Below are 12,496 nucleotides of genomic sequence, written 5' to 3'. Positions count from 1 at the left end.
TGATCTCATATGGATATATAACAGTTGAAACGTAAAGGCATCGATTTTGCAGAAAGGATTAGTATTATTAATTTTACTTAATGAAAAAATAATTTATTCAAAAATAGTAAAATATGTATCTTTTCTACCCTGGAATGTTTTGTAGGTTCAGCTTATTTAAAAAAAAAAAAAAAAAAAAGGAGAGAGAGAAGAAAACCAGCATGTCTTCTGCCAGACATGGTGGGTTTTTTTTGCTTCTGATTTCAAGTTTTATACTTAAACATTGAAATCTGTCATATCAAGCCTGATCTAATCTTGATCAGACTTCATTAGTTTGGTCACTTCTACTGGGTGGCTGGCTACCAGTTTACCTGAGCAAACTGAGCAAACTCTCGGGTTTTTCTTGTTGTTCTGTTCATGTTCAGAATCATCTTTTTCTGCTACTATGTTTCCAGCTTGAATGGAAGATTAATTAAATTTAATATCCCTTCTTCCCATGGTAGCAGGTTGCGAGAATATCATCTTCTGTGTGTTCTAGAATGAGGTAGAAGTCACAGAGCAGTCTTAAATTTAGTATTCAAGATCTAGATAAGTTTAGAGTAATTGACAGCTAAATAGCATATGTTTCTTCCCAATAGTGTACAGTTAATTCTCCTCCTCTTCCCCACTCCCCCTGGAATTTCTTCTTTCTCCTTGTAAGAGTGGACTATAAAACTGCTCAGTCTGAATTCAGAGTCTCTTCAGAGGTGATTGAGGCTTGTATGTATTACCCAACTAAATACAAGTTATTCTTACAGGGATTTTGTGCTTCACTAGGATTTGTATTTCTGCTTGCAAGTTCAAGGGTAACCTGATTATATAAAGATAAAACTCTTCTGAATATTTAGATATTATTTCTTTGGCAGTCATGAATATAGCGCCATGTTATTAAGCAATGAGGGACTGTCTGTGCTGCCTGTTTGCAAGCATCAGCCCGGCTGCACTGTTCAGTGTGGCAACCTGCACAAAGGCAGTTAAAGGTACCTGTTTTAGTTGCCCCATTTCAAGCCAGTTTGGGGAAAATCCAGTTCCAGTGGATTTGCAGTCTCGTATCCTATTGTGCAGTGGTCTGAAACTGGTGTACTTACCTCTGACAGAGGCATAGGGCAGATGACTAATGGTAGTTTTTAATTGCCTTAAATTTTTTTTCTTTATTTAAGGTAGGACCAGCTCCAAGTGCTTACCTTCTCACTCTGAGGTTTCATTCTGTAACCTCAGAGGTGATAGATTGAGTGGGATGCATGAGGCAAAGCCTCAGAAACTTGATTAGCATAGGTCAGGACTCAGCACTGTTTAGATATCCCTCATGCAAAAGTTGTGAGGAGATAACTACCACACAGTACACTGAATGTAGTGTAATTCTGATACTTTCCTGCCTTTCTTCACCATTTCCTCAAATTCACAAGTTAAAAATGGAAGTGTAGTGGAGGATGGTCGTCTTCTGTGTGGTTAACTTTGCGGACAGGCATACTTTTTTGACCTTACACTGATTTTTTTTTTTCTTTTTTAATGTGTGTGCCCATAGAATCCAGTTCTGGATTAAATCTAATGTTTTCTTTACTTTAAGGAAAGAACTGATTTTGATGCTGTGCTTCTGAGTAATGACTCTCTATGTTTATGTAGAAGGTGTGTGGGATAGTTGCGGTATTAATAAAATCATAGTTTTGATATTAAATACAGAATTTTCTTAGATTCAAAGACTTACTTGAAGAAATTGAGTAGGGTAATTTTTAAATGTCATAAAACAGAGAAATGAGGAGATGGAGCTTTTCAAATCAACGGGCTACTTTGCATTTGCAGAAACATGAGAATACTTACTTGGAACTGTTGTTTAGATTTACCCTGCATCTGCTTGTAATTACATTTGACACAAAAGCAGAGGAAAAGCGTCTGATAAAACTGTTTTCTGTAGCAAAATGTCTATGGTTGGAGGTGCCAGCTTATTTCAAAAGGGTGTGGTGAGGGAAAGAAAAACGGGCATTAAAGGAGGACATTGTTGAGGAGATGGGCAGGTTTGCATGACTCCGTTGTGGCAAAGTCTTGGCCTGAAAGCAGGTGTATGAATGTTGCTGGAGCCGGCTCCCTGAAGCTGTTGCCTTTCCTTCTTTTGTAGTAGCATTTAAGATAGTAGGTCACAGGAGCGGGTCATACCTTTAATATGAAGTTTTAAGAAGCAGTACAGAAAAAAGCAGATTTTTTTTTTCCTTCTGCCACAGATGTAGCTTAGCATCGGTATCTGTTACTAGAGGTGTCTTATGCAGCAAGAGCAAAGCTAAGAAATGAGGCTGGGCAGGGGAGGAGGAGTGAAGGACAGTCTTGAGGTTGTGGTGGCAAGTCTTCGTTCAAAGTAAAATGTAGAGGGGTTTTGCACATTTCTGGCTGTATTACATATTTGATATTTAAGTATCTGCTTAGGAACGACTACCTTCCGATAAGGCGAGCAGGTTCCCTTGTTATGAGGTTAATTTTGTCTTTTTAGTATCCATTTGTTTACTTTCTTTACTAGATCAGTTTAATTGGCAATGCTCAATTCTGAGACTGAGGAAAATCTTAACTTACGAAGAATTGAAATAAGACAAGTTATGAATCCATAAAGAAGTAATTAAAGACTGTATATGTATGACTTTTTCAGGTTAGGCTTGTGTAGCTAGCTCCAACATTCCTACTCCCTTCTCTTACAAAACCAACCAGAAAACATTCTGTATACGCTCTTACCATATAGAAGCATATATTTAGAATCCATTTTAATAATGGCTGAAGCTAATATTCTCCTAGGGATATGGCCTCTGGGAACAGGACAATTAAGTTTCTGCAAGTTTTCAGCAGTATATGAATGAGGTAATATACTGGAAAGCACACGTAGGCATTATTCAAATACTGTGCATGGCAATATCTCCTATGTTTCTAAGCAATTTTTGTTTGCTTATGGAAGCAGAGATGAGATGCATGCACAGTGGGATATCGAGGTGTTAATTTGGGGAGGTGCAACTTGTCAGTAACTCAAATAACAAGTATATATTTAACTGGGAAATAAGCTTATTGAAATCTTAGGTAACATGATTCTGATACTGCTGCATAAGTCAAAAGACATGATTGAAAAATGAATTTGTAATACTTGGCGTTACAAATTAGTGGATCTTTCTACAAATGCTTACAGATGGGCATAGCAATTTACAGGTCTGACATTTCTTTAGGTCTACAAATTTGTAAACTTGATTTTAGTAAATAAATTGTGTTTGTATTTACTATAGTGCAATAGATTAGTAGACTACTGCAGGTATCTGTCAAGATGGCTGTGTTGTATTACAGTAACAAATTCTTGTTAAGTATGTGAGGGATGTCGTATGTAAGTTAGACTGTGACATTACAGGATTGTAGCCTTATTGCTGCAGACCGTTTTACGTCTCATATTGCCTGCTCAAATAACTGTGTTTATATTTAGATGATGTATGTTGAGTAAGGTGAGACTGTCTTTACTGCTGCTGACCCATATTCAAATTTAATGTTGCATTTACCAAGTTAAATGATTGGCTATTAATTAGTTCTATTTACAGAAACATGGAAATACTCATTAGGTTCAGTGGAAGTGTCAGGTGCATGTGAATTGCTACTTTGCACTTCGCAAAAGATGCTGCACTTAACTTTAGTCATATACAATTGTAATGAGATCTTGTGCACTGCTAGCCTGTGTCAGCAGACACCAAGCAGCTCTTCATGGAAGAATGCTAAATGAAAACTGTTTCAGTAATTATGCCGGGGATCTCTAGCCTCATTAGGCAATGGGTCAAGAATTCAACTTCCTTAAGTTCCCTCCTCCTATATGGCTGTGCAAATGTTGCAGACTGTCAGCAAGCCGTTTGCAGACCATGTCTAGGAAGCCTGTGCCATAGGTACTTCAAACTTTGTCTGTTAAAGCTTGGCTTTCCCCTGTCTATTTTTATTACTTCTGCCCTGCTGGAGCAGGGACTAGGGGGGAAGCCAGGGGTTTGTCCTGCTTTCCTCAGTGCTGCTTTTAGCTCCAGTATTTGAAATTAAAATAATGAAATGAAGTTAATTTGCTTCGTATTAAAATAGGCATCTTTACGACTTGCGTGTTTTGGTGGTGTGTTTTTCTTGTTCTTAGTTTCTTCAGAATCTTGCCTTTTGGCAGGGTGAGGAGTGGGAGAAAATGTTGGGCCAAAATTAAAATCAGTGATTCTGGCCTTTTTTCTCATGTCATGGGAAGAACCAGTGTCACAGTGGTGCCTGGTCTTTTTTCCTCAGAGGTGCTTGTAGGAGCAATCCTGACAATAAACAGAAAAACAATTCAGTATAAATTCTGTAGTTGAACCATCTCCTTTCTCCTGAGCGAACAGCTTCCTCAACGACCACTTTATATACTGATGTGCAGCTCTTCTGCTTTGGGGAGGGTTTATCAGAGATTCACTCGCTCCAAGATCTACAACAATTATCAGTCCCTTTTCCCAGCTTTTATCTCTAGTTTGAACTTTTTCAGCCTCTCCAGAAGTTGCTTGTCTGTCAAAGGGCTGTACTGGAAATCAAGAATTGGCTGGCACATGGTTTGTAAGAAACAAATGCATCTGAAAATACTGATCTCTTCTGTTTAAAAATATTATAAAAGTCTATTTTGTGCTTTTAAGAAAATGCAAAGATTTGAGTGTCGTTACATTTAGAGGAAAAGTGCAACCAATCATCTCACAACAGTTATCTCAGATGATATTACAAGAAATCCCCAAATATTGTTACGGTTCTATTGACTGCTTGGATTAATAAGTAGGTGTTCACTTCAGAAAAGAGATGAGTGTTCCTGTTTGTTTTGTTTTTTGCTTTTTTTTCTTTTTAACTTTAAGAAACTTCAAGACACTTAGAAGCACTAGCATAACTATGGTATTAGTAAAGTCGTACTAATGAAATGACATTGCAGTATGAGCATACATGATAAAATGCTGTCTTCAGCTCTGGGAAGTTGTGCTTATGTTGCTCTGGGTTTCATCTAGAATGGATTTAGTTCTCTGTAAGTAGTCTGTGTTTAAAAGAGTGGCTAGCCAGAGCAGCTTCCCTTAAATTCAACTATGTTGAGAGAAGGGGGTATTCACTTTCTTTCTGATGCATTTTCTGGAAAGCTAATTGGGTATGAAACTAGCATCTTGACAGTTGTTGGAGACTTTTTTCTCTGTGTCTTGGCATGGGGGGGACGAGCAATACAAGGTACTTGAAAAATCAGAGAAATGAATTGTTTGTGTTTCCTTAGATCGTCTAAAGAAATAGGCAGTTCCTACTAAGACAGGGTATCTGCAGTAACTGTGAAAGTAAGAGGTAATTTATTATAAATATATTTCCCTACTCTCTATTCTTACTTTTCCTCCTTTCCTTTATAATAATTACTTTACAAATACCAGTAGGGAATTGAAGAGGAAAAAAATTCATGCTTTGCTTTCTAAAAAAAACCTCTGCAAGCAAGTCACAATCTTTAACTGAGGACTTCTAGAAGTAAGTCCTTCCCTTCAGTGAGATTAGCAGTGTTCGTTCTAAGTTCAGAAATAAACTGTGGGAGTTCCTTGATAGCAGTAACTCTAGATTGTTTCAGTTCCTCTTTTAAAATGACTAGTAAATATTTGCCATAGTCTATATAATTGTTTGTTCTAAATATATAAGCTAAATATGAAGTTTCTTTAAAAGGAGATGAGAGGGGTTTTTTGTGTTTATAGCATTTGGAACACTTAACCAGTGTTGCTTTGCTTATCTTATAGGGAAGCGTAAGTGCTGTATACTAAAACATACTTGGATTTTATGTGTCCGTTTAAGGGAAACAGGAAGCAAACCCAGAAATCTTTGTCTATGGACGCAACTCTTCCTCTCTCACAAAAGCATTTTTATTTACTTAAGTGTAAAGTAGTCTTTCACTGTTTTTCCTCTGTCCTTTTGGCTTGTCTACTGAAAACAGTAGATAAGCCACGAGATCCATTATTATTTGTGGTCTCTAAAATTTAGTAGCACTTATACAGACAAGGTGCTGTCTGGCATCTTGGAAAATCCTCAGATATACAATGCAGTAAATGTGATAGGCTTTTCTCAGCCTTGTGGGATTTTTTTTTTTAATGGTCTCAGTAGTGGTCTGGGTAGTAGGAGTACTTGGTAAAGATCTGAACTGTGCTGTGGATTCCCTTTTGACCTTAGAGTAATTTTTGTTTTACTCTGTATGATGAAATGGGAGTGTTAGTTAATCAGTTTTCCTACAAAAGTTATAAGTCTGCTTTTTTTTGTTTAAGTGGTTTCTAAATGAAAAGTAATTACTGTCATTGTCCTTAACATAAAAACAGTTGGTTCTGTAAGAATAAGCAAATCTATTGCACGGGGACTTCTTAAAAATTGTTAGTTTGTTACTCGTTCTTACTGAGGAGTCCTCTTTTTTGGGTAGTGGTTAGTGTGTGCATATGTGGTGGTAGGGCTGGTCTGCTCTTGTATTGTAAAAATGAAATAGTTTTCTTGGCATAACCTTGACCACTGCTTTGAGACCATAGACACAAGAATGCCACTTGGAATACGTGACAAAACTATCTACTGTTTGCTTTCTGAATCTTTTACAAAACACGGACAATTTATGAAGTTTTTGAAGATTTAAAGAAAACCTTTGCAATTTATCATGTAACTTAAATATCAGGCATACTCTTTTCTTGTCCAAATACTGTTTGTTGCTGTTCTAGTCTTTAGACAAGCAATTTTAGAGTTACTTTGCAAAACATGTAAGCTTAACTAGTATGGACTCGTATTCATTTCACTGCTTCTCAATTTCTTTTCCCTCAGGAGTCATCTTGCTTGATATCAGGACTAGATATGTATCAGATAAGTGTCTTCCCAAAATAAAACTGACCCAGTTTGTTGGAAGCTTTTACTTGAAGGTGATTTTGACTGGAAGGGCTTAAACTTAAAAGCCATGAGTATCAAAGTCAACTTGTGATACCAATTGATGTGATATTCTTGAATGCAGAATAAAACAAAATAACCAATAAAATTAAATAAACCAATAGCTATGACCTTTACAACAAATGCAGTAGTATTTTGTAGCAGTAACATGTACCTCTCTTCCGAATATCTCAAAAAAGTTTATAAACAGTTAAAGAAATTCCTGCCCTTCTGAGGGAGAATAGCAGAGATTCCTGCCTGGCAGGTGTGGGAACAAGCACAAAGGGGAGAACTGACCTGTCTGAATATATACAATAGTCTTCAGCAGATAATTTAGGGTGATATGTATTTCTTTGAAATTCATGTTTCTCAATTCAAGTTACCACTTGCTTTAATATAATAATCCCTTATTTTAATTCACTTTTTATCATCTCTCAGTATTCTCACAAAGAAGTGGGCAGTATATTAGGTGGTTGTTATTGCTGTGTTGCTATTTATACCTATTTAGAATTAAAAAATACTTTTATGTACTTTAATATATTATTTCTTAAATTTCATCTGTATTTAAGAAAAAAATAAACAGGTAACCTGTTACAGAAATAATAATTTATTCTGGGTTTTTCTTCTAGTTGATATGTTTTCATTTTCAATACAGTATTGAATTGTAATTATTCCTTGTGTCATCAAACCAAATAAAGTGTCCAAACCATCCTGTTAAGTTGTCATTTCAGGATAGTTCTCCAAATGAACTTCCTGCTTCGTGCATTATATGCTTAAAATAGACATACTTTTCCTGGGTTGTAATAAATACACCAGGAAAAATACGGTGAATACTAGCTGTATAAAAAAGTTACCCTGAGAAATAGTATTATATACTTCATCAAAGGACGCTTGGAATTGTGTACTTCCCTTCTGCATTAATTAAAGTTTCTGGCAGAGCACTGAGGCACTTTCATATCTTAAAGAAAATTCTCGGCTAAAATGAGGGAATGTTCTTACAGTGAGTTTTTCAGATTAAAAAGATTATAGTTGTGGCCATAGAGTATAAAAATAGAAATAATAAATCCAAGTCAAATCTACAAATAGCCAGTTGAGTAATATGTTTCATGTAGTGGAGGATTACTGTGGGGCACTGGCAGTTCATGTCATGGGAGAGAAGGAGTGGGGAGGAGTGATCAGCTTACCAACTATCTGATGCTTTCAGTCATTTGACATTTTTATTGCAGCTCATTTATTGTATTTTATGGTCACCTCTAAGTCTGACTTTGAAGGTGTTTGTGTAGGACACTGTAAACTTTCTATTCAGCATCAACCTTACATTTAGATCTTCTTATCAGAGGGTCAGTTCAAGCCTACTGCAGTAGCAGGATAACTGGCCTTTTTCTATAGTTTAATCTTGCTGCTTTTGGGTCTATGACTTACAATTAGCAAAAAAACCTCTCGGATATTTGCTATTTGATTGAAAAATTGCAAGAAAGCAGATTAGCATAGGCTACTCTAGACTATTTTCAAATATAGTTTATTTTTAGAGATATGTTAGGTGAAAACCATAACGTGTTAGAAAAGTCCAGTGTCTGTTGTACTCAGGTTTGGCAGGTTTTTAAGAGACGGACTACTTATGTGTTTGCTGCTCTTGAGGAATGTATAGGTTTTTGAAAAGTATATTGAATTTTATTTTGTCTTTAGCAGAGCAGTTAGTACTGGAGTCAGGATTTTGTCTTAACTGGATATATAGCTAGTAAATAGAGCGGTGGGATATATGTTGTTTGTACTGGTAAAAGCGTGGATTGGTGGGTAAAGGTGGCCAACAAACTCTGATTCAGACTTAAGGCATCCTCTCAAGCCTGAAATATGGCTTGATGTTTTTTTATACAGATGAGTTATACTTCTACAGGGAGATACTGAAACTTAATAGATGTTTTAAAAGAATCTGGAGGTCACAAATATTGCATAGTTTGAGTTTATCTATAAATAAACTCCAGATTCCATGTCTGTGTCTTCCGAAGTTGTTTTAGTAGGAAAACTCTTGTCATTCCAATGAAACATACTGTCCCCACCTTACATTACTGATGGACAGAAATCCTTTGATAAACTATTCTCCAAACTAGGGGTTTGTACTACCTGGCATTCTACAGGCATCTGCCCAATATATAACTATGTGTTTTGTTGTTGTTTTTGTTTTTAGTTTCTCCAGCAATGGATTCTGAAAACCTTGGATGATGACTTGACAATATGGTCATTTAAATTGTGAATTATATTAATGTGGGAGCAGTTGAAAGCACTTTAGGATCAGCACTGACTGCTGACAAGCTGGAAGAATGACCTGAAATACATCTCTTAAGAACACGTGGAAAGTGCTACTCCTCAAATACAAATAATTATTCAAATAAACATAAGATGGGGTAACTGATGAGGCAGTTGGCTTGTATAATATGATCGGGTGGTCTGTTGCAGATCATAAACAGAAGAGAATGTTTTACTAATATGTAAGGGAAGGCACTAAAGTTCTGCTGATTTGTATTTTTTTTTTTAAAGTATCCTATATCAAAACCAGGAAGTCTTTCATCTTCTCTGCTCAGTGCTATTGAGGCTCAAGTGGAACAGTGTATCCAGTTTTGGCACAGTGTCTCAAGATAGAGGTAACCAGTTGGAGAGTGTCCAGAGGAGATAAAAATGATTAGCTGTCAAGGAAGCATGAAAAGATAAATGAGTGAGAATTGACATTCTTTGTTGCAAGCATGTCTGTCTCTATCTAGATAAACATTGAAAAAATGTTTTGTAGAGAAAGGAATGATCTCTCTGTGAAGACGACTAGGAGTAATTAATCTAGGGAGGGAGATCTAGGTATTAGGTAAAAATACTAATTGTGAGAATAGTTGAGCTCTATAATAATTTACATAGGAAGGCCAAGGCGTCCCTGTTGTCAGAGGCTTTTAAGAACAGGTTAGACAAGTGTCTGGGGTTGGTTGATTCCTTGGTCTGATAGACGGATTAGTGTTCTCAAGATCCTTTCCAGCTGTTTTCTCTAATTATCTTGAAAACAACTGTAATAGAAGTGGCTTGTGTAGAAGATAGCATTGATTGGTAAGAGTTGTCGGGTTTTTATTTTAGACAAGCAAAGACTTTTTTTTTTTTTCTTCAAAGCACCAGATAATGTATTTGTTGGATAAGTTTAATGAAGTCCTGAGAGGAAAAGACTTCTGTGCCTTGATGAGAGTGAGCTATCTCTTACTAAATTTAAATACAAAAATTACACTTCCTAACCTCTTACTTTTTTTGAAAATGTATTTGTTTTTATAGGTGCTTCTGCCTTGTACAGTTACTAAGTTTAGTATTACCTTGAGTGCCTTTCTTCACCCTGCCTTGGTTTCTGTGATCACTCTGGAAAGTGAAGATGTATTCAGTAATTTAAAACTGGTATAGAAGGACACTAGGCATTTTCGTGGTAGACTGTCATAATGTCTTTTAAATCAAAATTGCTTTAAAAAAAATTGCTGCTTCTGGTTTTATAATTATTAAGGAGGAGTCACTGTTATTTATATATTTATTAACATCTCTATCAGAGGACCATACCTTCATAAGTTTTTGGTAATTTTTTTTTTTTCTTTGTTTCTTCTCCTGATCAAAGGGGCTTAGCCTGGACTATTTTTGCGGTATAGTATTATATGACATTATTTTTTAATGCTTCATTTGAATTCTTTTCTTTTTCCCAGGTCTCTGTCTTGAGAAGTTGCCAATTTCTTCTTCAGCTAGCAACCTCCATGTGGACCGTGAACAAGAAATTGTTACATGCTATGAGAAGGCTGGGGATATTGCTCTTCTGTACCTTCAGGAGATAGAAAGGGTAAGCTGGGATGATTTGCTTAATTGAAGAATTGCGTGGCTCGTCTTTCATTGATGTGGTGTTACCAGCATTTTGGTAACTCAACTAGATGATGTGTTTGTTTTCTTAGTACTTCAATGCACACTTACAATTGGGCAATAAATCAGTGTGCCTTCATGGATGTCTAGTATCTGTCCTTCTGACTGTTCTCTTATTCAGACCTCAGAAAATAGTGCTAGTAGTCTGAAGAGGGACAGAGCTCCTCCGAACTACTATGTATAGTCAAGATGCTGATCTGTGGCCTGTGTTACCATATGGTAGTTCATTTATGAACATGGGATTATGGTGTCTTTCAAACACACATATGGGAATATGTACATTGTATGTATGTATATACTTACTAGATTTTCAGATAATTCTTAAAAAGAATTCATTTCAAAATGAAGCAAAATTGATCTTGTCGATGTTTATTTGGAGCCAATAACTTCACTGCTCTTAAATCTTCTTTATAAAACTACTTGAAGGTAAAATTCTGAAATAACATTGTACCTGTCAACAAGACGCTTGACGTATCAGTGGGGTGTCCAGAAATAGTAACTGAAAGTGCGTTTGCTTCAACTAATAGGCACAATCCTGGGACAATGAAAAAATCACCAGATATTAAAGCCAGAAAAACATACGATTTTAAAATATAGGTGAACTTGAGATAAATCTTAATAGTTCTATAAATTGGATCAGGACAATGTTCTCAGTCTTGGTAGCCCATTTGTCATTTTATCTCATTAATATATTACTCACTGTATGTATGAAACTACAGTTACTGTTAGAAGTACTTGGATATTTTTTCCTAAAGAGACAGTCGTCTACATCTGAATCTGGACTCCAGAGTCGCTCTACTTTTCATACTAGGTATGAGTAGAAAGATAACCAAAAATCTGAGGTACTAGGTATGTAGAAGACCTGTTTTTTCTTGATGAAAGCTGATATATCTGAGCTTCTTAATGTTAGACAAAATATAACCTACAAACAGCTCTGCAGAATATTAGGCAAGTTACTGTTTTCTTTTTTTCCTCCCATTTTATAAGTTATGGACTATGAATTATGGAAAGTTAAAGTTAGGCTTTTTATTTGTAAAGAGCGTAACGCTTCATGATTTAAAAGCTTCAGGCTTTGTCTGAATTTAAAGGGATACATAGGCTTTTATTTCCTCCTCTTGTTTTCATTTACACCATTAACCTCGTCTTCTGTTTCTTACCACTTAGCAGCAACCCTTCAAGTGTTATAAATACTTTCTTTTAAAGAAAAGAAAATTTGTGGTACCCTTTGTTTCTAGGAGTTACACACTACTGCATTTTATTTAGACTTTGAGATATGTCTGAACAAAAGACAATGCACTTGGGGCTCTATTCTTTGGCTTGTGAATACTATTAGAAGGAAGCAAGCTAGCAGTATCAGTCTGACCCTCTTTTTTCAGACCTGTTGCTTACAAGCCTCAGGTCTGTCATTTGGCAGTTGTCTTTGAAGGGGTTATTAGATACAGTTAGGGTCACACAAGCAAAAGGAAGGGGAAGGAAAAGCTTGATGTGATGGGGGAAAGAAAAGTAATTCACACTGTTTTTTAAATACATACACATTTTTTCTCTTTTTTTCTTTGGGTTTTTTGTTTGTTTTGTTATTGTCTTTTAGTGGCTGGTAGACTGTGTGGTGAATATGAAGGCAAATGAAAGCTGATAGCTCTCCATTTTGAGAGAG

At 36.0% G+C, this 12,496-nt stretch overlaps 1 protein-coding gene across 4 annotated transcripts in view; it reads left to right on the top strand.

Annotated features, from left to right (window-relative positions):
• The window catches only part of TTC7B (tetratricopeptide repeat domain 7B), a 149,946-nt gene that overhangs the window by 24,757 nt on the left and 112,693 nt on the right, over positions 1-12,496 (top strand). For all 4 annotated transcript variants that reach the window (XM_076345269.1, XM_076345268.1, XM_076345271.1 and 1 more), the window contains one exon: positions 10,635-10,765. In XM_076345269.1, the coding sequence (XP_076201384.1) occupies positions 10,635-10,765 (131 nt within the window). The remainder of the gene's footprint in view (positions 1-10,634; positions 10,766-12,496) is intronic.

Source organism: Aptenodytes patagonicus, chromosome 7 (assembly GCF_965638725.1).
Source record: "Aptenodytes patagonicus chromosome 7, bAptPat1.pri.cur, whole genome shotgun sequence".
Classification (NCBI taxonomy): Eukaryota; Metazoa; Chordata; class Aves; order Sphenisciformes; family Spheniscidae; genus Aptenodytes; species Aptenodytes patagonicus.
The sequence above is the reverse complement of the archived record's forward strand: the minus strand, read 5'-3'. Positions and strand labels throughout refer to the sequence as shown.